Genomic DNA, 25,367 nt, shown 5'->3' on the forward strand with positions numbered 1-25,367 from the left:
TCTACTGCTAGCTCCACGGTGAGCTGACCAGCAGTCCCTCTGTCTGTCTGACACACACACACACACACACACACACACACACACACACACTCATACAGAGCTATTACTGTGCTTCAGTGAAGCTGTACAGGGTTTGTGATTGACCACAAAAGCAGACATCATTTGCTCATTAGCGCTAAGTGTTCAGGACGTGCCCCGTTTACTGACCTCCACTAACGGCCTGGGTTTTCGCTCGACTGCAAACCTGAAGTGGCAGAGTTCACAGTAGCTGGTGTTTGAGGATGACAGCCAGTGCTCCAGGCAGCTCCGATGGATTGTCCCCAAGGTCCCTGTACATTCACATGGAGAGAGCAAGTCCTCTTGGCTGCTACCTTCGTGGCAGATCCTGCACATCGGCCGGTCATTGAAGGGGCTGCAAGAGAAGGCGGGGCACCTGCTGGTCACTGGGCTGCGACCACTACCAAATGGACAGCCTTCAGCTCTGTGCCCTTTGGGCCCTCCCCCGTGGTAGATGCTCAAAGAGCCTTGCTTAAAGGCCCCTCACGTGTTTAAACTTGACCTGGGCAGGAGGGCCAGTGGTCCTGGGCACTTTAGCACACGCAGACCACCCACTTTTTTTTTTTCTTTTTGAGACAGGGTCTAACTATGCAGTGCAGGCTGGTCTTGAGCTCACTTTGTAGCCCAGGCTGGTCTCCTCCTGCCTCAGCCTCCCAAGTGCTGGGATTACAGGGGTGCACCACCACGACCAACCAGACCATCCACTTTTGACAATACAAAGAAACAGAGAGTGGTCAATATCAAAGCAGCCAGTTGCGGGCCAAAAGTGATGGGGTGGGGCGGGGAATGAGCAATGTGTTATTTCTAGTCTTGAACATAGATGGAGTTCACTCAGGCAAACTACCACTAAAAAAAATAAAAATAATTGTTGATCATTAAGAATAGAAGTTGTTTTAAAATGATACCAACTGCAGTTTCTGAACAAACTGTATTTTTTGAATCAGGCCAGGACACTTGTATACCAGGGGTTCCTATCAATATGGTGGAGAATGAGAAAAGGGAAGAACTGGCAACATCTCTAAAGCTGCCACACGGAACTACAGACCAGGCCAGGATGAAAGTTGAGCAGCAAAGGGTCCTCTGAGCTTGCAGAGGACGCTTTTGGGAATAGCCAAGACACAAAATTGAAAATGAATAATGGATATGCCCTACCTGCATGACTTATGTCTAAAGTTCTACCTTTAATTTTGGCAAAAACACTCCTGCACATTTCAGAAGGCAAAGTAGTACAGTTAGTGTAGGAATCGCAATCTAGCTGCCTGGGGATGACCAACCAGCTAAATGTGGGTAAGTAACTTAGTAATTGCATCTCCTTGTACATTTAGTCTCTTTAGCTATAAAATGGGCACAGATAATCATTCCTTTCAGATTGCGGTTGTAAGGATGAAGAAATACAGGCTAGGTTAGAAGATCAGGATAGGTGCCAGTGTCCTTGTGGAAAAACTCAGGCCAAGGAAAACTAAATAACATGCGTTTCACCATGTAAGTCTGTGGCCAATGGAAGAAGCAAACTAAGATGGCCTCACTCCTCAGTGGGTAATGTGTCATGTGACAGGACTGTCTCCTCCTCTGATGTTTTTCTATTCTTCGTTCGGCATTCAATTTCAAAAATGTCACTGTAGGGCTGAGGATGTAGCTCAGTGGCACAGTGTCTGCCTGGCAAACGTGAGGCCCTGAGTTCGATTCCTGGTACCAAATAAAAGTCTCTGTGATATGTGACAACCTAGGACCAGCCTCTTTGCCTGTCCTCCTGTCTCTCTTCAAACCCCCGAAGATAACAGTGACCAAGGTATATGCCCCACCACTCTCTTTAACACCATCTCGGATCTAAAGGGAAAAAGCCACGGGAACACATCAGTTTCCCAAAGGCCTTTCTGGGAAAGATCCTGAGACTGAGCCAAGGCTGGAAGGGGATTAAAGAGGAAAAGATCCCTCTTTCCCTCCTGCTCAGAGACCCACGTGGAACAGGAGGTGAAAGATGAAAGAGCTGACGTTTTTCTCCTGGTTTGATTTACTTTGAGCCATGTGTAGATAAAACTCTGTAACCTTCTGCTTTGGATTACTGTCTGGCAGGAGAGCAGGTAAAAAGGCCTGGCACACAGACAGACACGGGCTCAGAGATCTCAGGCATCTCACCCACAGCCTGTTCCTCCTGCTCAACTGGACATCCAGACTCAGCTCACCAGTGCATCACGTTGTGAGTTCTGACCACTGTAAGTTCTCCAATATCTAATAGATATTTTTCCATTTCTTTTCTTTGTGACACTGCACAGAGATTAAGCAGAAGGCAGATGATGTAGACAGCATGAGTGGCTGTGATTCCAGGACTGAGGGCCACCATGTCAGGCAGTGCTGCTGCCAGTGGTTCTGTTGCAGGCACATGTTTAGACTTGGGTGCTGGGGTCTGCACCAGTCCAGGGAAAGAGTCAAATGTAAGTAACTGCTCCTGCATTTCAGAGTGGGACATATCAGCACTGATGCTAGGGAGAAGGTCTGATAATAACACACAGTTTATATTCATAGGTCAAAAGTTTCACTTAGTTATTCTGAAAGCAAGCTGGAGAAACCAAAGCACACTTACAGCTAGCCTGGTAGCCTGCAGCTCACATTCTGACATTAGGCAACAGTAGCACAAGAGAAGACCCTAGGGACAAAGTGCCAACCTGGATGAGCAGTCTCTTGAGCTGTTCAGACCTCCATTCACCCTTGCTTTGGTTCATCACACGAGCAGATAGCTGTGGAGACTGTAACAATGACATCACTTCACAGGGTGGGGTGGACTGTATGTGAGGGGTCATGGTGATCATAGAGGGTAAAGGAGGAGACAACAGAAGAGGCCCTTGTGTGGAGAGAGGAGATCGGTGCCCCTGGACGGCACATACTGCAGGCAACGCCAACCATCACACACCCTGGGAATGTCTCTTCAGAAGTTCTGTCCACAAATCCAATCACTTTGGCTAGTCACCTGAAGCCAGGTGGCTTCTTTATTCTGTTCCAGCAAAGGACTTCTTTTGTTAGCTACTGGAGCCAGGAGTGTAACTGCCACAGCAGTGTCAAAATAACAACTGTAAAGCAAGCAGCCCCGTGTCTTGTGGGATCCTTTCCCCACGGCTCTCTGCAGTGTGACTTTAAGCAGAACACCAGACAACATGAATTTTAGCTTTCTGTCCTATTGTTACAGAAACATGATGACAGAACTTGTGTAGTCTTTTCTCCCCAGCACCCCCTCTCACCTGGCACAAAGACCTGAGCACTAATTACATCCCTTCAGCATTTCCCATCTGACAAATAGTTCTCTGGATCAATTACAGATTCATTTATTTTAATTGTGGTACTACCTCTGGGTGGCAAGAGTCCGCACTACTGTTGACAGCAGCTGCCCGTCCTTGGCTGAAACTTGCATGACATACTGTGGCTGCCCATTCACCAGGCCGCCACAGTCCTCCACAGTCTTCACCACGGGCGCAGCTGAACTGGTGCAGTCTGGCAGGACTTCGGGCAGGTGACTACAGCGGCTGGTTGTCATGGCAACAGACAGCAATTACTCTGCTAATGGCTTCCACATTCATAGAAGATTTCCATCTACGGGAGATCAGAAAACAGTTTACTCGGGCAAGGTGGTTAATAGAAAATGGAGAACTACAGACCCCCTGAATCATCACATACAGTTATGTCACTATTTAATCATCACATACAGTTAATCATCACATACAGTTGTGTCACTATTTAACACAAATAACAGGGCAGATGTGGCACATTATCTTGTTACCATTCAATGGAAGTGTGCACGCACACACATGCACACATTCGTGCGCACACGCCCCACAAGAAACAGTGGATGTGAGCACGAGCACGACAGCAAGCACGGCAGTCTACATGAACACAGGAACCCTGCTTTGCACGAGGGCATGGAGTGATGGCTCTGAAGCCTAGATCTGAAGAGAAGACAAGCAGTTCTACTCCACACCAGAGAAGCAATAATTCTTTGTTGATACTCTCTAAGCTACTAGGCCTGTTATTAAAAACATTTGCAATTATTTTTTCTGGGAAGGAATTATTCTCCCTACAGTTCCATTCTGAGATACTAAGCTTAAAACCAATGAGAGAGAAAAGAAGGAAAGGATAAATGTGGTCAAGCAGCACATTCTAGGACACTATTTGCCAGACATTAATCATCCAATTACTGTTCCACCTTTCTGACTTTCATTGTATGGCAAAATACAATAATACAAATTTGTCTTCAAAATGAACTTCCTTCAAAAAGTTAACCTATTTTAGCTTGCCTTCAATAAAATTATTCATGAAATGATTAGTTTAGCTTGTTTTATTTTTTCAAATGGACACCAACACACACACACTATTTTTGTCTGTTCATATACTGCCTAAAATCCAGGGGCACATGCATCGTCACACGGCGACACACAGGAGAACATAAGCAAGTGATGAACGAGATTTTTCACTGATCACAAACAACCCGTTATTAATAAGGGCCTTCCTCTCTGGTAGACTCTATCATGTAAACTGCAAGGACTTCTATTCCTGATCTGCAAAGTGCAGCCACGGGTCATGACCTTCAGTTCAGAGCATTAGGGCCCACTGGAGTGAGGAACCCCGCTGGAATCAGTAATAGGTCAGCATGTGAGGCATAAGAAATGAAAGTTTAAAAGAAAAAAACTTCGTGCAGGATGGGGAAGAGCCACAGTGTCACAGCCATGCATGCCCTTTCTTCCAGCTTGCTCACCTCAGGCTCCACACGGCTGGGGCCAAGCAGACAGGGGCAGGATTGAGAAAGGACTGAGCTCGTGTCAATAACCAGTCTGCGTTGTCAAACTTCGAAGTTCAATGAAATGAAAACCTTGCCTTCCCTCACTCCCCATCCCTGAGAGGATATCTGGACTTCTCCGGGGTGGGGTCTTCCCAGATATCTGTCTCTAACATATTACATTTTACTTGAGCCCTACAGGCCTCGAAAACAGGATCTTTCCAACTTCCAGAACAAAGCACACCAACTGGACATTCTTAGGGTCAGAATGTCATGTTTACAAACGGGCCGGAGCAGACTGTTTCCTTCCTGACAAGCACATGTCAAGTAGGCTTCACTGTCAAAGATGACTGGACATGCACTTCCTCCCCGCTTTGCTGCGAGGGGTCTGGCTGGCCTCCCTCCCCAGGTGCCCTGCTGCCGTGAGTCCTCTCTGGTGGGCATCTGCCCTGCCCAGCAGCCCCCAGAGCTGACAGTGGGGAAAGGACCGTGGACACCAAGCCTCGGCTGGGGCCTGACACCGGTGCACAGGCAAGGCCTGCCCTGTCTGTGTTACTTTTATGACCACAAGGCTGAACATGCAAAGAGACACAATCATGGATAAGGTAGAGCTTTGTTTTTTTTGTTTTTGTTTTTTTTTTTGTTTTTTCTCCGGTACCGGGAACCGAACTCACGACCTTGCGCTTGCCAGGCAGGCGCTTTGCCGCTGAGCTAAATCCCCAGCCCCTAGAGTTTTGTTTTGAAAATAGGATTTGTTGCTCTATTTTATACTGTGAATCCAAGAAGTGACATTATGGAAAGTACAGAGAAGCACAGACAAAAATATCAAAATTCACTCATAACCCCACCACTCTGGTGACTAGACTACATTTTAGGGGCGGATGTCTTTTTATTTATTTATTTTTTGGCAGAATTGGCAGGGTGGACTTGATTTGTAGTTGAGACTGAGAGATTTTCTTTTATTTTTTTAAACAAGTGATGGTAGCTCTCAGCCCAACAAACAGAAGGATGTCAAAAGCCATTCCTTTTCTAAAACTGTGTAGCTTCCCTCCTCAGGCCTACCCTGACAAAACCCCATTGACATGATTCTAAATTCTCACAATGCCTCACAGCCACGAAGTGCAGCTTCCTGGCATGGCTTTCCAGCTTCACAAGGCAGCTATAGATTAAGAGCCAGGGGTATGTTGGCAGGAAAAGCAGACGCAGTGACCTTCTTGCCGAATGGGATCATTATGTCTGGGTACATTCTGGAAGTCTATTTTCAGGACTGCATATCTCCAGCTTGGAGGGCCCAGGTCTCCCTCCCTGCACTTGATGGAACTGGAAGGGGCGGGGAAGGCATGCAGTGTATCTCTGGGGCCCAGGGTGGTCAGGAGTCAGGCCACCCCATATTCCTCCACCGTAACTTAATTAGGTCCTAGTAGAGAAAATAGCTCTGAGATGGGATGTCACTCCAAGGTAGCACTGCGGGGGCCTGGGTTTAACCCCCAGCATTGCAGGAAAAGCCAAGTGGAAAAAGTCATTCTATGTATGTGACCTAACTCTACAATAAAATGCCCTTAAAAATACTGTAGGGCCGGTGTGATGGAGAGGCCTGTAATCCCAGCTACTTGAGAAGCCAAAGTAGGAGGACTGAAACTATGACCCCACCCTAGGCAATTTAGCAAGATTCTGTCTCAAAATAAAAATATTCGGGGGGGCAGGGGGTAGAACACCTGCCTAGCACGTATGGGGCCTTGGTATTGGGAGAAAAAAGGAAAATATAGATGCAGTTTTCCATAACTCATTTTACATGTGTAATCCCACTTCTGGGTTATATACTTCACTTCACTTGTCTTCTCATAGGCAACAGGGATATTATCAGCCACCTGATCAGTTTATTCCAACAACAGTGGGTTCCAGGTACTGATTTCAGCTAGAGGGACACTGGTACCTCTGCCTCTTCTCCAAGCAAGTCCTGGCTTTCCCTTGTGCCACTCTGCAAGGCCCTGCACCCTAGATCTGCAAAGCCCTCACTTAACCGAGGACCCAGCTGAAGGGATATTCCAGTCCAACACACCAACACGTCTGCAGAGCACCCCAGGTCAGAATCAGCTTCAAACAGGAAGACTGGCATGCTAGCAATGCATCCCAACAGTCCTAAAAGACTATGCTTTGAATTAAAAATGGGGTGGGAGAGATTTCAGAGCATAAGCATGCTTGATCTCAGTGGGGATGACTGAGCAGGTTCCAACCCCAGAATGGATTTTTTTCCCTTTGCTCTTTTTCCTTCTTTTTTCCCTTGAGTAGCAGGGCCTCACAAATGCTAGGCAAGTGTTCTATCAGGAAGCTACACCTACTGGGACTTTTTACTTTAAGACAGAGTCTTGCTAAATTGCCTAGGGTAGGTTTCAGTCCTCCTGCCTTGGCCTCTCAAGTAGTTGGGATTTATAGGCCTGTGCCATCACACGGGCCCTACTCAAGTGGAGGAGGAGGGAAAGAAGCACATTCTGCCCTGATCTTGGTGAAGGGAATCCCAGGAAAAGAGATGTAGGCATGGGGCAGCAGGAGTGGCCTGCAGGTTGCATGTACCACTAGCATGCCTGTGTTCCCCCCAGGGCAGTCACAAATGCTCACTACAGTTCCCTGTCTCACTAGAGACACCTGGGAAAACAGGCTGACACCTGGATGCTAGGAAGAGCTGCGCTGTTGGTTTGCAGTCTAGCACTGGCCTTCAGTGAGCTTTCTGTAAAATTTCAAGCCCCGTTCCATTGCTTCCTTATCAATACCAGTGCACTGCTCTCACGGGAAAGTAGCTTCCAGCCATTGAAGAATTCTTTCTGGAACTTCTCAGGACAAAAACAGTGCTGAGAGAGCAACATAGGTATACACTTGAAATGCCAAACTGCCCTGGCAGGACAGGTCCTTGTGGACCATGCTTGACACCTTGTACAATTTCTTACTCGGGCTGAGAATTAAACATGATGTGGCAGCGGTCAGACTCAGCTGCACAATGGTGGTGAAGCGTGGGAGTAAGTGGACAAGAAGAACACAGTGAAATCAGAGGAGGATGGCTAAATCAACGAAAGCCTGATGACAGAATTGTTAAAATAAAAAGGCTTGTCTGTTGAACTATGATCCTTGCAAAGTACTGAGTATAGGTTCCACAAAAGCGGGAGACCCAACCAGGCAACAGCTAATTGTCACCGAGCTTCTGAAGCAGACTGCCACTGGTGAGTGATTTCCATGGGAACATGGCTGGCATCCTGAGGATGTGCTTTAGGACCGGGGAGAAAGGAACAAAAGCATGCAGGAGAGCACACTCTGCTCACCTCTGCAGCCCCTGTGCATTAGCAGTCATCTGATCTTCCATAAGGATTATGCAGTTAGGAAGAAAGCTCTGCTTTTAGAGGCACAATACCCAAACCTTTGCCCTGGCTCACTACGCACCAGGGTAAGTCACTCAGCCTTTCAGATTTTCCTTAAGTTCTGAATATTTGAAGTTAGTGTGCTAATGTACTAATACTGCCTGAACTACTTCACCTAGTTGTTTATGAGGTCTAAAATGAAAAGTGTTAGTTTTCCATTGCTACAACAAAATACCTGAGGCTGGTAAGAAAAGTTTATTTAGCTCACGGTTTTGGAGGCTGATGGTCCAAACAGCATGGCAGTAGCTCTCACAAGGGCCTCCCTGACTACATCACATCATGACAGATGGCATCATGGTTAGTACAAGAGAAAGAGGAAGAAAGGAGATCCAAGAAAGGAGGCACAGAGCCTTTAGCAGTCAGGAAATATTACTCTTTTATAACAACTCAGTCCCATGGGAACCGGGATTCCTTAGGAGCTTCTCTGATCCCTTTGAAGGGCAGCACCCCCAACAACCTGATTATCTCCCGCTGGCTCCACTTCTTAAAGGTTCTAGGGCCTTACCATCATTGCCACACTAGAGTTATTTCTGACAAATGGATCTGGTGTGCGGGGGGCAAACAACATCCAAACCACAGCACAACACAATACCCGAGAACGTGTTTTGTATGCTGGAATGTGTCGGGTACACATCCCTTAACCTTACCTCTGGCTCATTTTCTAGTCTGGGCTGCATCTCATTTCTGCCTTTTTAAACCATCTTCCCCTGTGGCCGTCAGCCTTTCCCATGCTGCATATTTTGTACAGCTAGACTCTGACACTGTACCACTTTATCTCTTGGTTAGAGAGCACACAGGGAACCTCATCCATACTTACTCACTTCTCATTTTCCCCAGCCCCACCTCCTTTAGAGCTAGAACACAAGTTTCACCAGTCTATGAAAATGCGTACTGAAGACGCACGATGAAAAACTTCTAGGGTGTCAGAGATACTTATGTCTATTTGTTACAGCAGCTGCCACTGTTGTAACTAATCCAGCATGTGGTAAATGTACCAGAATATGAAACAGACCACTGAAAGTTCCTCTTCAGTTCTCGTGGGTAAGCAGTATATTTTAAGTGTCAACTGAACTTTAGTTTTTTAGATGCAGGATGAGAAAAGACAGAAGTGTTATATGGGCATTTCTGTTAGGGTCTAAAGATTACCCACAAGGTTTACAGAGCATAGTGTGACACTGTCTGGCACTAACTTGGTTACAGGCGTTTCCTGTGATGTGGTCTGAGCAGACCCAAGCTTGGAGGGGCAGTGTGGAGCAAGACTGGGCCTCCAAGTTCAATCTTAATACCCGGTTCCAGAGGTCTTAAGAAGTAGCAACAAACCATAGAAATGATTTTGAAAGTAATAGGAGTTACTAATCAACAAGCATAAAGCATAAAGCGTCAGTGAAGCAAGATGAAAAAGCCCTAGACAAGATCGGGCGCATTCAGGGTGGTATGGTCAGAGACTGAGAAAGCTCTAGAGATCTGCTCTGTGACACAATCATGGTCAACATTAATGTACTGCACCCTTACAGATTGTTAAGAGGGTACATATCATGTTTTCTTACCACAATAAAATATAATTTAAAAGAAGAAGAGACCTCCTCAGGTCCAAATATGTCCTGCAAGGGTCCTCTGTCACCTCCACAACCAGAGTCAGTCAACAAAGCAAATCAAAGAAGCAACTTTATTTATTCATTCTTTCAAATAAACACATCTTTTAAGAAAATTTTTGAGAATTTACTAGCTATTCTGGGAAGTTTGTGGTGGGGCAAGATCTAGCCATCTGAAATTTTATGTTACATTTCCCACAGAAACGTGCAGGCTACCAAGCAATCTGTGTGCTCCCCAGACCTCCTCTGGGGTTGCAGAGCTGTGAGGACATCCAGCACCTTTCCACTACCAACCATTCCCTTGATAATTCAGGGGAAACCATACCCTCGGCTTGGGGAAATGATACTGGGAAATTACGGGATTATACAATGGCTAAATGTCATCCTGCTCCTATAGAGTTCTGCATCATTAACACTGTTGCAGGATTCAGAAGCCTGACCTTAGCTTTCCATGACTGAATGTGCTTCAGAAAGGAGCTGTGAAATGTCCCCTCGCCTTCCTCATGGGGCTGCATACTCAGGGAGTACAGCCTCCTCTAATGAGACCAATGAACGAGCAACACAAGGCAGGCAGTGATTGAAATGGGAAAAAATAGCAATAATGACTTGTCTGGGAACTTTCCCCTCCGAGTTAGATCTGCAGACTTTGAATTCTAAGAGCAGTCTCTGAGAATAGCAGTGCTCTTTGATAGAACATTTCCCTGGTTTTTCAGGCATGTTAAAACCAGACAGTGCACTGCATGGCTGATGAACTCGAGTATCCTGAATGTTCAGAGCAAAAGAAGGGAGGTAGGAAACCACAAAGTGACCTTCCTTTCCAATGAAAATAGAGCAAATGACTAATTTCAAAGCCATTAACATGTAAAAGCAGCATATTTCTTCTGAGAACAGGATACAAAGGCTCTCCAAGGAGATTGCTGGGACATGATTATGAGCAACACTGAAGTTTTCAAAAACACGCCAAGGAGGCTATTCACTGTGAGTGTGTAGTGGCAAAGTAGCTGCTTCATTAAACTTAAATAGCCTCGGCAGGGCTGTGCTTACAGACCCACGCTTCCAAATTATACACTTCTTTTCTAGATGCTTCACTGGCCTCATTATGTAGAGCACAGAGTTTGTCATTCCAAATAAAGTGACCATCCAACTCTATAAACATGTCCATCAGGTGCTTCAGGAATCTGTAGAGGGAACACTGTCTGATCCCATGAATTTTTAACAAAATACATTTCTTTTTGTTGTCTCATTATTTTCTACTCTGTGCTCACTGCCACACTTAGAAAGCAGAGTAAGCGGGTGAAATGCCTGTTTCTGAGCACAAAGAGGGTTTTGCATAGGGGTAATAGCATTTTCCTGAGGAATGTATACACACCATGGATGAACTCAGCCAGGAAAAGCCCCTAGCCCAGCATAAGGCAAGTCAGATGCAGGGGGAACACATCTCCAGTGTATGATTTTAAATTTACACCCAGAGTTGTTTATCATTTTCCATACACATACTTAATTCTCATTCTTTTTTTTTTTGGTTTTTCTCCGGTACCGGGAACGGAACTCACGACCTTGCGCTTGCCAGGCAGGCGCTTTGCCGCTGAGCTAAACCCCCAGCCCCCTTAATTCTCATTCTCAGCCACAAGAAGTATCAGAAACATCAGACAAATCTTCCTCCCATTTATTTATTTTTTTTTCCTCCTCCCATTTAAAATCACTATATTTCTCTCATCCAGGTAAAATCCTCAGTCTGCTGAAGGCAAATCAAGTACCAATTATCATATTTATACATATTTTCCCTTGAAGAAGTACTCATGGAATTAATTCAGATTTTGGAGGCTATCCATTTTTTCCATTTAATTTTAATTAGATAGATGAAAATGGCAATTAAAAATCCCACAACAACACTGCGTGTTCAAAGACACAGCAACAGCTGAACTGCACTTGTAAATAAAACTGGCTCCTGCTAGGGGGCCCCCGCTGAGCCAGGGAAGGGGTGGGAAATGGCATGCATGGAAGAGTTCTGGAGCAGCATCAAAAAGTTTATACCTCAAATTGGGAACTATTGAGGGAAGTAGGCAGAAGAGAATGACATATTCACGGGACATCACTCAGAGAAGAAAAGTAAACTCTTCAAATGATACTCAGAGTGCCCAGTGCCAATCAGACTGCCCACATCCAGTAGGTCCAATATATGGGTTATAGCATGCTGGCCAGGGTATCTGATTAGGAAAGAGAAAAACATCTCAGCTGCAATGAGATTAAGTGCACTCTAAGAACTAGAAGTTCTTTGTTTATTGTTAGACTTGTGCCTATGTTCTATGAGCGTGTAAGGGAATGTCTGCCACTAAGGAAGTTACTTTGGAATTTGTTACCAAGTTATACCTTACCTTACTTTGCATTAGTAACTCAGTGGCAGCAGTACACATGTGCTAACTCTTAATCTAAGCCTCATACCCTAGGATAAAGACAGCTGCTGGCTGAGTTTAAACAAGGGTCCCTTGGGGCTTTTCTCTTCCCTGTTTTGTGGAGTCCAGGGGGAGGCTGCAGTCTCACCGTTTCCCAAGGCAGCGTCTGAGTTCCACACTCCACTAGGGTTGGGTGGCTGGCGCCTCCCTGTATGTTCCCTGAAATGTGTTCAGATCCATGAGGTCTGAAATGTGGTTGTATTTTTCTCCATTTACACACAAGTATGACTACAGTCTCTTAGCTTGCAAAGGAACATTAAGGCTAGTGCAGAATGAAATTCTCTTTGGATTCTGCTTTTAAGCCCTATCATTGGCAGTAGAGATTAGGTGCCTCAAATTAGTAAAGGTCCTCAAAAGGGCCAGTTATTCCTTCATAGATTGTGCAGAGATGTGGACCCGAGTCTCTGCGTGTCCCTGTGCTGCCTTTCTAGATGTCCGATTTTGAGGCAAGGGCTCCCTGGAAGTCTTTGGGGGAAGAGGAGGCAGAGGCCTGGTTAGGGAAGAGGGAGCCCTGACTTTAAACTGCCACCCAGCTGCTTGTCCTGGGGTGGGAGTTACTCAGTGTCAGGCCAGTGTCCTCCCTGATGTTGAGGAGCTGAGATAGGTGTGTGCCTGCTACACAGAGGGCTTTTGGTAATGGTTGTGCTTAAGAGTGTAGGACAAAAAGGCCATCTCACATCCGTGGAGGCCTGGAAAGGGGAAGAGAACCTCCCAGACCCCTCGCCTAGCCGTCGTGCAGCTGCAGGGCTCCTCACCGTCTTCCCACTTCACCAGCACACACCTGGGTGGGGTGTAGAACACCAGCAACTGCTTTAAGCTTTAACAATGTTACCAAAATAGGTGAAAACCACAGAAATGCCACCTGGAATTACTTTTTTTGGCCTTACATACTGCTCTCCCCGATGCACCCCAAACTATACATTTTTACTTAATGATTTCCTAAAATGGGTTTAATCTTTCTAAATAACGAAGATACAAACAAGTGCAAGGATAAAGTAACATGTGGTCAAGAACCCAGGTACTTAAAAAAAAGACACCTTTATCACTTAATCTTTTCATTTGCACCCTGGGTTCTTGCAGACCATGAAATGGGCTAATATGGTCTCGTTCTTGGTTCTGATATTTCCTACTAACCTCAATGCAGAGCACCCACTCAGCCCTTCAAAGGAACCTCCAAGGCATTCTTTTTTCTAGCTGGGACACATGTTCCTTCCTGCACTTGCTTCTTTGGTTGAGACCCGCCTGCCTCTACCAGCACACCAGTCTTGACCTTGACACCTGCACTGGTTTCTGACCACGGCACAGAATGGGCTCTTGCACAGCCCCGCTCGTGGGGCACTGGCTCCACCTGAACCTTTCCAGTGTGCAGGTCAGCCTGCCCTCTCCGCAGACCTCCACAGGACTAAGCATGAAGCCAGTTAGAAATTCCCCAGCATGACTATGGACACAGAGGGTGATCCCCGGAAGCTCCTCGCTCCGTACTTGGAAGGTCCTGAATAAGATCTTGGTCTGTTCCTTTCCCCCTACACTAGCCCTGCCAAAAGTAACGAGTGAGATTCCTTAACTCAACTGAGCCTGCTTGACAGAAACAAAAACAACTTTATACCGATACTGAATTACATAATTATGCAAGACAAAACAACTAAATAATATACAGAGACCCACACTTTTAAATTTTCATCTGATGGCAGTTTTCTTTCAGAACCAACAAAAAATTACACTATTAATGGCATTGGTGTGAGTGTATTTTTGTATTTTCATAGCACTATTCATTTACCATTTTCTAAGTGCTTAATAAATACAGTGGGTCGTTACTGCCTTCTAGGTGAAAGTAAGTTATACCCCCATGGAGCTCATTCATTTGCTTTATGGGCTAAAAAATCTCTAGCGTGTCACAAATTAACACAATGTTCCTGAGGACTGTGCTTTATTCTTGAATCTCCAATTTCACTAACAAATGTGAAAAACACATGTAGCCAGATAAGTCCCCTGAGACCAGCCACTGCAGATGCTGAAGAAAGCAAGTTATTCCAGCTAAGATCAGCACTAACTGGAGCGCTGGAGACTGTTTGTCTCCTACACTCCCTTCCAATTGCCTGCTGTAGGGCAATGAATTGGTTCTTAGTGACTACCCCCAAAGCCAACAAGACTAGTTTATTTTTTTAAGTAAGGAAGATCTTCAAAAATATTAGGAAAAAACAAACACTTTGAATCATCAGCTAGTGACCATTTCCTGGTCTCAGCTTCTATGTGATCTAAAGGCAATGAAGTTATTCCTGAGATAGGTTCACTATTCCTTTCCTTAATATTTTTCATGATGAAAAATGTCAAACAAATAGAAATCTGTACAAAACTGCCACACAATCCACCATCCTGAACTAAAGATTATTAAAGATTCTGCACTTTTATTTTTTCTTCCTCCCTTGTACCTTTCTTCTCTCCCTCCCGTCTTTTCTTCACATCACCCTCAGCTGGAAATCTGGGTGCCACTTCTGTCACCCGTGCTGGTGTCTAAGACTCTTATCCTCTTGGTGGGCACAGTTTTCCCTTGGGGGTCACAATGCTCACACACAGAAGGCTTCTACATGTAATGATTCCTTAGTAATAACAAGAACAAGTCTACACCATCTTTTCTTTCTAGCTTACAGCTGCACAGATCCCTGGCATTGCTTGTGCCCCATAGGCCTCTATTTTCATATTCTATCAGACACTCCAGAAGGTGCCCAAGTCCTTGGAAGGGAGTTGGCACTGTTAACATCTCAGAAGACTAACAAGTCAAAGCCTCTGTGACTGCCTGGCTTAGACTTTGTCTGGGACCCATCAGGAAGCCATTCCTGCTCAATGAGGCCTTCGGGAGCCATCTGGCAGGGCCACACCCATGCCAGCACCGTGATGGTGACATATTAACATGCCCGGCAAGCTTGCATCAGAAGAATCTGCACAGATATGAGAAACAGCTCCCTTTTCTTCTTTTCATTAATAAGGGGGAAACATCTAGGCTCTTTATAGGTATTCCCCACAGAGGCATTACAAGGCTTCTTTAACAACAGCTGACAAGTGTCTCTGAGACTGACAGGAATCCAGGGCCTTTCTTTTCTGTTCTTTAAGAGTAGGGACATTTTCTGCCCATTATCACCTTGTTTTATTGACAGGCATCTGTCAGTTAGACATTAAAGCAGAGTGATAATGGGAAGATAATATGCTGGCTCTGTCCGCACACCTCAAGAGGGAAGCACTCATGAAAAATGTGTATTTTGGGAAACCTGCACACTCATGTGGCCATCTGCATTTCTATCTGGTTTAAAATTGAGTGTAAACTAGCAAAGCAATGAAAGAGGGAATGACGGAGGGGTGGGATCAGAGAAGACTCCTGACTGGCCCCGCAGACCCACTGTAGAAGGAGGTGAAGGGTTAGGGAATGTGCACCAAGCAGACCAGACAGGATGGCAGCACCTCTTTTTTCTGGCCTCGCTGGAGCTCACTGAGAGGTGGACCAAGAACTGGTAGGAAACATCTTCCATGACTGTAAGTGGAGGGTATGGACACTCTGAAAAAGCACAGGTACTTCCTTTTGAAACAGAGATGAGAGAGAAGTGCAGACTTTAAATAAACTCATCAAAGCAATTCAGGTCTTACCAAGAATCTTTGCAGTGAATGATTCTCTGTTGGAAACTAATATTGTACTTAGATATTTGGGTCTCTAGTCATATTTTCAGGTCCTGGCTTCTTGACTAATGTAAATAAAAGCATATCCTACACACACACACACACACACACACACACACACGCCTTATATAAAATAATCTTTATGCTAAAAACTCATCAAAAGCTTTTACCACCCTATGCTTAAGCACAGAGCCTGGGAATTTACTGAAGAATAATTTGTATTGCACAGCTGTAATATAAGCAAATGGAAGGAAAGTAGGTATCACTGTGTTGGGTGAAGATACTGAAGTTGAAGGCAGAAATCACTATCCTCTTCGGCAAGAAGTATCACAATTTTCCTTTTCAGAAACAAAGTGGTAGCCAGGCATGGTGATGCACACCTATAATCCTAGAACTCTTCGAGGCTGAGGCAGGAGGATTGTCAAATTTGAGCCCAGTCTGGGAAAAAGTGACATACTGAGACCCTCTCAAAATAAAAAGAATAAAAAAGGGCTAGGGTTGTTGCTCAGTGTGAGGGCCCTGGGCTCAATCCCTGGTACTTCGAGAAACAAATGAAAAAAACAACAAAAATCTCCAAGAGGTGGAAGGTTATTTTGTACAATGATCCAGCATTGGAGTTAGACCACTCGGTTTAGTTTTCTTTAATTTTCCATCTATCAGTTCTGTTCCCTCTAGCTAGAGATAAGTTAACAACCATCTCTTACTTGAATATTATTAGAAATAATGCATATGAAGAGCCCAGCTTAGAAGGTGGCACACAGCAACACTGCTAGGGGTAATTACACCGCTAGGGCCACAGCAACCTCAGCGCTCTCAGTATTTCTTTTAAGTCAATAGACATTTATTATAATACCGACACTAATATGGGAGATAACAGTACTTTGAGACACATAATGGAGGAGCAGAAAAAACACGCTTAGGAATCAGATACATCAGGTCTGCCAGTGGTTACAGGGTTCAATCCTGAGTAAGTTACTTCTCTGCACGTCAATCTGCCCATCTGTGGATAAGGAGAAAGTGACTTTATAGTCATGTGCAATTACCGCACAAAGTAGTTCATATGTCGTGGTGCTGGCTGAGTGGTATCTCTCATTACTAGAATATTACAGAAGGCTCAGAAGGGCAGAGATGGGCCTCAAAAACCTGCCACTAGATGGATGGTATGATCCGTGTTGGGGAGGATGGGGAGGATCGCTGGAGAACACTGGGGTCAGACTAAGTATACACACTGAGGATACAAGGAACCTGGAGAAACAACCTGGCTGTTGCTAGAAGGGGAAGTATACAGAAAACATCACCTTAAACTATAGCATCAGTACAATACAGTTCATTTTTACCTTTACGGGTAAATACAAGGGCTCGGGGGAGCCAGATGGGACATGGTAGCTCTTGCAGCTTTCCTTTCATTTTCCCTGAGTTTGATCAAGAGCCAGGCGGGTGCTGTTTTGCATCCAGAAGGAGGAAGCTACTTGGAAGCACCTCATACAAATACAGAAGCATGAACGGTCCTGTTGTTTTTGGGGAGGGACATGTCTTTGCACTTTCCTAAGAACAAAGGGGAGAATCAAACTAGGTTTATGAACTTCCACTTTCATCTGCTGATCTCAACATTTTGGAAACCTGGTGCTCCTTTCACCTTGTTTAAACAGAGCTTAGCACAGGGTCCACTTCACGTTTACTACATATATTAGGGAGAAATGTGTGGTTTCAAAAACGAAAGAGAGATATGATGAAGGAGAAATTTACAACTGTTGGATATCTAGGTCATAAGGATCTGGATGCTTGAAAGAGGCCAGAGTAAACACATCAAGATTTTTATTAAGTTCTACTTTCAAGGTTACATAAAACACATGCCCTGTCTGCTAAAGGAGAGAATGCAACCTAAGCTAATCCATGATGACAGTGCATATACATGCAAACCAGGCTCACTGATTTCTTCAGCTTAGTCTGTTCATTCCTTAGGTTTACAAATGATGATCGCTATGGTAAATTTAATAACAGTTTTCTGCTGTAAACATGGCATCCTCTTCAGGGTCTTTTTAGAGCCCTTCAGTAGTTTAGATGTACATGGAATTGAAACCTGGGAAAATTAAAAATTACACAAATAATGAAGATGACTTCCTAGGTGAATCATCCACTTCTGTAGAGGCTTTTAGGTATTTTCATTAAAAAGAGTAAAAAGGCCATCTAAAGATACTTGTGTATCTACAAATGATTGTGAAGTCATTCTCTTTATTTCTTTCTAATTCCCATAAGCCTATTTTATTAGTTTCAAGGAATAAAGCTCCAATCTGCTTCAGTAAACTGCATTATTTTTTAAACTACAGAAACATACGCAGTTTCTTTACATGAGCAATCTTCTCTAATGGCAGTGCAGTCATTGGGAAGATTGTATTAAAAGACGGGTTTCAAAGCACTTGCCTCCCCTTGACAGCCGCTCTCTGCCTTCTCTTCATACAGTATTAAGACCACTGTTTTTTCAGAGTGCATGGGACATAATGGGCACTTTAAAATATTTGCTGACTCACTGTATTATCTTGACTTTAAATTTTGTATCCAGATTAAGTTACACCATCAGAGGGCTGATGCACACATCCTACAGAAATACAAACTTTGTGTCCGTTTAACTTTGAAGAAGTCTAATATCCCTCCTGCTGTTTGATGGTTGCCTATTTTTTTTCTTTGAACTTTGAATAATCTTCACGTTCATTTCCAACTGAAGTCATGCATTCTTATCCAGAAGTCATTTAGGATCATGAACAAGCAAGCTATGAATTTGAACTCTTAATCTAATAATAGCTTGCAAGCATCTTTAAAACAAAACATTTTTAATTCCATTCCAATTTGTTATACGTACATAATTTCCTTATAGTAACCTAGAGAGTACTGTTGAAAAAAATGAAAGAATAAATAAATGACAGGATGCCTGAATAAAGAGACATGCTACTTCAGAAAAAAGCAATTCACATTTTTTCATGAGGACAATTTGTAAGGTCAGAAAAGGGGGACCATGCCTTAGCTATGGCCTTTTTTGTGCCGTTTACCAGATCACTTCCCTGATGTGCTGCGGGAGACAGCACGAGGATGGGCAAGCTGCATTTGTGCTGCCCTGATTCAGAGATCACGGGTACATTTCCCCACTGGGATAACAGGGTGAGTTAGATGCGCATTTACAAAAACAGACTAAGCTTAATGTTACATCTCATTTTATATTTCCACCTTTGTGTGTAGCCCATCTACAGCAAGATTCTAGCCACTGCATGTCAGCTGTGGATCAGACTTAGAAAGTACAACTGTCTACAGGACAATTTGCCTTATTAACCTTAAATGCTATTCCCTCAGATGATAACCTTGTAAGAGATTTTAACATAACATTCCTATCTATATCCCAGAAGCTCACACCCCTCATTTTGAGGAAGGTGATCTGGGCCCCTGGCAGATTTGCAGAGATCCATACCATGGACAGGTTATATGCAGGTTTAATTACTGCTTTGTAGATTGGTCCCCGAGGATTCCTTCTAGGAAAGGCTCAAGATTGACATGAGATTTCCTTTTTAGGCTCTCCCAACTATATCATGACCTCAGAGGCCTTGTCCAATATTACAGGGTAGGGTAGAGGATTCAATCCTCTGATCCTCAGACTTACTATCAATGACAAAACCGGGCCTATACAACCTACTTTATGGAAACTAGTCCTACCTTTTTATGCTGGATGGCTGCAGACTGGGTATCTGCAGCTGGTAGATGGAGGAAAAGTCAAAGTAGTATTACGAGGTCATAGATATATAGAAGTAAACATGTGTTTCTGATCCTTATGTACTGTTAACAGGGAAGATAGAGTGGCAACAAAATATGTTCTCATGTAGTAATTGCTACCTAACCTGTTGTATAAGGCCTGGGCATCCTTCTAATGACTCCACAATAGTGGTCATGGGCAAGATGTCTGGAGTTTGACTTCCATCAACCTAACAGAGCCATGGTATCATTCACCTACTTCTTTCTTGGTAGAGATCTTGATTAAAAGATTTAGCAATTGGACCAAGAGGATGCTTGGATTAATTATAGCAGGGATAACCTCCCTAGTGCTTTTGATAGCCAGCGCAGCTATTAGCTCTGTGACATTAGCTCATTCAGTACTAACTGCTCACTTTGTAGACAAAGAACTGGACAAGAACTGCTAATGACAGCTGAAAAATTCAGCAAAACATTAAAGTTGCAAACCCAAATGAGCATTTTAGAAACCTCCGTCCTTTGGATGGCAGATCAAATTGAAAGTTTACAACTGCAACAAGGAAAAAGTGTCACAATAGTATGATTCACTTTTGTATCACCCCATTACCATGCAAGAAAAGTCTATGTCCTTGGGGAGTGATCAAATAACATACAAGAAGCAATCCATCAAAGCATTACTGTGGATATAGATGATCTTCAGAAAAAAGCACTGTTAATGTTGAAACAGACAGCCACACTTGACACCCAAGTTAAAGATTGGGATAAGTTTGCGATGCTATAGAACAACAGAATCCACCTGCATATCTCAAGGCTCACTTTTGGTTTTATATTGGGATTGGTACACTCATTCTCTTGTTTATAATCCTTCCCTTTAAAGTGTGTTGTGGAGGATTCTCAACATAACGCCAACTAGAAGCCATACAACCACGACTAACCCTGCTCCAGCTTCTTCAAAGCAAAGAAGGCGGAACTGTGGAGGGCCACCTGGGCGACTCTTCTTGAAGGAGAAGCAGTTGTCTCTATTTTGGCTGCACCTGACCCTATTTGCATGTATTGATATGTACAGAGCTGGCTGGGACTTTCCTTATCCCTTCAGTTGGTTTTAAGCAGTGTACACTGGTCCAGTTGAGGTGCTGATGACAGTCTTTGAAGAGGACAGGAGTGTTTCCCCTAACCCCCGTTGTTCCCATCTGTGAGCTGGGATGAGGAGGGATGTTAAGCCAATGCTCCATGCTGTCGGCTGGAAGTGAACCTCAAAATAGAGGCTATGACTTCCTGGGGCTTAAAAGATTACACATCGGAGCTGAAGCACCAACCCCAAAACATTAGATACTGTCTCAATTGTGTCATGCAGAGTACTCTTTCTGCATATCCTTCTCTCCGCATATTGCAGAGGTGATTTCAGGGCTCCTACCTAGCCCAGCTCACAGCACTCACCTATTTCCTGAGATTCTCACAGTCACTCATCTTCAAGCCGTTCCCTTCTTCATGGATTAATAAAACCTGGGTTTGGCCTTGGGTAGAGGCTTTTGTTCCAGATAGCTATCATCATGGCTGGACCTAGGACCCCTTGGCTCCCCATAACTACAAATATGCCTTAGTGTCTTTATTCTCGCATGGATTGCACAGGAAGTGGTGGACTGGAATTAACTCACTAGAATTCCAATAACTTTTCATGGGATTACAAATGTAAATCTCCTGGGCCTCGACAAGGACTAGGAAGGGCTCTCTATAGATACTATTACTTCTGTATAAGAAATACTATCAGTGACTAGCCTTTTATGAGCTAGTTTTAGGATCTGACCACCACATAACCTAGTTTCTATTTCTTGTAACATGTCATGTTTGCACTTAGAGGAAGACCTGCATTCTGGCTGTGAATGATGTGCAGTAGTGGCAAAACCACCAGGACAGCTAATATTATAAAGAACACACATTTTTGTTGTCATTTCCTATAGTCATCTGTAGCCAATGGTTAGGATAGACAGCAGGCAAAGGTGCTGCAGTAGTGCAGGTGCGGGTAGGTTTATGTGTTATCTTGGTTGGACCTAGACACTTGGTCAAGTATTGTTCTAGGTGTTCTGCGAGAATGTTTCGGGGTGAGTTCAATGTTTGACATTTAAATGGGTAGACTGAGTGAAGCAGATTGCCACCACTAGCATGGGCAGCGGGTGGGTGGGGGTGTCCTCTTTCAACCAGATGAAAACTTGAGCAGAACAAAGACACTGACTCACCCCTGGTCAGAGAGGACGCCCCCTGCTTGCCTGCTTGGAGCTGGAACGTCGGCACTTACTTGCCTTCAAGCCCAAATTGCAACACTGACTCTTCTCGATTCAAAAGCTTGCTGGCCTTCAGAATAAGCACTATACCACTGGCTTCCTGGGTTTCCAGCTTACCAATCTCAGGCCTTGGGATCTGTGAGCTGCCTCCTTAACTGTGTGAACTGATTCCAATCACTCTTCTTATATATACATATAAGATATATATTACTCTTGATTCTGTTCTCTGGAGGAATACCAAGGAGTTGATTGTTTCAAAGCTACATATGTACATGTGGCATACACCATATAAGGCTATGTGAAAATAGTAGTGTATGTCAGTATTTATACTTCCAATTTCAACTATAATTTACCAAAGAGAGAAAGAGGGTATATCAAGATGTGAACAGTGGTCTTTCCCTTGGTAATAAAAGGCTCTTATTTCTTTCATTGTTTATGCTTTTTGCATTTCCCAAATTTTCTAAAACACCTTTTTATTATATTTAGAAAAAAGACTAAACAAATAACATTTAATAATCTCCAAGAGGAAAGCACATAAAACCTTTTCCTCAGAAAACAAACAATACAGAAATCAAACTAGAGTAAGCCCTCACCATAAATAATCCAAAGAGCAACCAGAGGATTTCCTTTATTCCACGGCGCAGGATGGAGCACCAGGGAAGATGCCTGACAACTTCTCCTGCAGTCTGCACCAGGGAGCAGCTGGGTGAGTGGGCAGATGCCTAGGTCAGGCCCCAGAGGCCCAAGCTCTTTGATACTGACCAAGCTCAGGACCACCAGTGCATCATGTTCTCTTCCTCAGCTTCAGGTCTCATAGGAATCCACGAGAACCAAGTCTCTGAGCTACAGGGAGTGCTATCAAAATATAGTGAAATGGTAAATTCAACACGTACTCCCCAGCACTACAGAGCACCTCAGCATGTGACATACGATCATTGGTGGTCACCACCAGGTTCAAGTCCAAACCCTCCAGCATCCCCTCCCCCCACCTGGAGGCAGCCCCAGATGTCTACAATGGAGAGGCAAAATGATCCAGACAGAACACCGTCTTTTCTCCCCCATGCAAATGCAATGTGCCTAAATTACATCTGGTTGGCTTCTCTCCTTTTTAACCAGAAATATGCCACTTTAAATTAAAAATCCATATACTTAACAGGACTCATATTCTTGCTAGAGAAGACAAATCTATAAACAGAAGCTAGCTGCAATAATCTGCCAAGCTTTTATAAAGCACCATTTATCATTCCTGTTTGGAATTTATGCTTCCAAATTACCTGGCCAGCAACTGTATTTTTCAACACATGGCCTTAAGAGAAGAGGTTGGGTATTGTCATCTCTGTTTCATAACGAGAAGACAAAAGCAAAGAGATTTTATGATTTTCTTAGCACCCAAAAATAAGCAGAGGAAAGATTAATTCAATTTCTGAGCCCAATTCTTTGACTTGCTATAACTATTATTATTTAATACTGGTTAAGTATATATAGACACACACACACATATATATATGTATGTGTGTGTGTATATATATATATATATATATACATATATATATATTTTTTTTTTGCTATGAGTTTGAGATAAGGAGTAGGGGAAAAGAAATACAAGAAGTAACTTTTCCCCCCTTAGTTACAGTTAAGAGTCACAAGCATATTCCACACAAAATACCACCTACGTGTCCTAATCACACTGGGTAGAACTGCAGGTTTCAGGGAAAGTACAAGCTCTTTTGATTTTAAGACTCAGATTTTGAAACATGAAGAATCTTGGTATTTAACGCTTGGGCAAGACAGTGTGCAGAGGTTGCAGGATTTCATGATTAAATTTTACAATATAGCATTGTAGTCGCTACCACTGACACTGACACCCTCAGCTTTTCCCAGCTCACATTTTTCTAACTTAGAGGACAGTATAACATGATTCTCAGATCTGCTGATGTGATTCTATGGAATTCTGACTTTGATTTTTTTTAAAGCTAGGTGTTAACAGCAAGGACCAAAAAGTAGAAAATAAATACAAAAATCTCTGAAAGCCAATCACTCTTCTTAGTATTCCTCAAGTTCCACACTGTGAATGCAGCTTCTCTTCGTATCTGTGAGTCATCACACATTTTTCCAGGCATCACAGCTCATTCACTTCCCATCTTTTGCAATGATTTAATCCCCCTCCACCACCTCAATGCTTTAAAACTAAGCAAGAAAGTTCTGGGAGCTGTCCTACTGAATTACACAAAATTAGAATTTAGCTTGTGGGAAATAACTTCACATGTGCACTACAATGAAGAAAATGTAATATCTCCTCAGTTTTACAGAGGACAAAATAAATAATTTCCCTTACTTCTTACACATAACAAGAAAAACCATAGTGTGATCCCCTTTGGCTATAAAATCAGGTATTTGGGAAGTGGAAGAGGGCACCTTAAATTGAATGAAAATGAATCCTGTGGCTATATTAGCTACTAAGGATGCAAATGTTCTCTCAGGAAACCTTACAAAGGTTACTAAAGGTTTCTCCCTTCTTGGGTACTGTGTGATAATAGCACTTGTACAAAGTACTGTTAACACTGGTTCTACAATAAACATAACCTTATGCTGGGATTGATTTCAACCAGTAACCCTCAACTTAAACACTATTATTATTACTTATTCATTGGCAACTCCATCCCTATGGGTACATCTACCCTATAGGAAAAGGTTGTGATCAGGACCTGACCCACATCATGTCTCTCTTTATGCCACGCCCCTTTACTGGAAAGGAAGGCTTCCCTAGATGGCATAAACTTTGGCCAAAGCTGATGGAAAATTGAGAAGCGAGTGGGATGAGGAAACACTTACTACTCCCCTGGCTACTATCCATTCATCATTTCCTTCTCACTCATTACCTTTTCCACATCAGCTGTGCTGGGTGACCACCCTTCACTATGCCTCCTTTGGGAACATGGTAGATAGCTGATATTAGCTAACAGGGCAAAAAGCGATAGGGATATGTTAGGGTCTTAATAAATAGAGAAGTGTAATATCTTTAAAGAACTAAAAGGAATCACTGCTGGCACTTCAGAAGTAATTAGTTGTAATGTTAACACCAGAGATTCTTCTTGATTAAAATACTTAAGTCCCAAAGCACAGACCCCAGCAGAAAGGAAATCCAAATGTTGTAGCTTCTTGTTAGTCATAGTAATGTTCTATAAATTGCTACAAATCAGTGAACACTGAACAGTAGCTCCTGGTAGAAAAGCGAGAGTTAGGTTCCTTTGAGCCACTGGCCATGTTTTCATCCACTGATCAACACATAAGCTTGTTTTATGTGGGTCTCTGTTTAAAGACACCTTGTTTAATACATGTTGTTGATTCATTAACATTGACCTCATGGCCACTAGCACTGTAATTCATGACTGAAAGAAGCTTACTTAACACACATACTT

General features: G+C 43.6%; 1 protein-coding gene across 2 annotated transcripts in view; it reads right to left on the reverse strand.

Moving 5' to 3' along the window:
- Positions 1-207: 207 nt before the first annotated feature.
- Positions 208-25,367, reverse strand: part of LOC102028081 (E3 ubiquitin-protein ligase MARCH3) — a gene marked incomplete at its 3' end in the record, with an annotated part of 149,218 nt that continues 124,058 nt past the window's right edge. For both annotated transcript variants that reach the window (XM_013512355.1, XM_005380539.2), the window contains 2 exon segments: positions 208-412; positions 3,396-3,639. In XM_013512355.1, the coding sequence (XP_013367809.1) occupies positions 208-412; positions 3,396-3,583 (393 nt within the window).

This window comes from Chinchilla lanigera, unplaced genomic scaffold (assembly GCF_000276665.1).
Source record: "Chinchilla lanigera isolate Chin_1 unplaced genomic scaffold, ChiLan1.0 scaffold00014, whole genome shotgun sequence".
Classification (NCBI taxonomy): domain Eukaryota; kingdom Metazoa; phylum Chordata; class Mammalia; order Rodentia; family Chinchillidae; genus Chinchilla; species Chinchilla lanigera.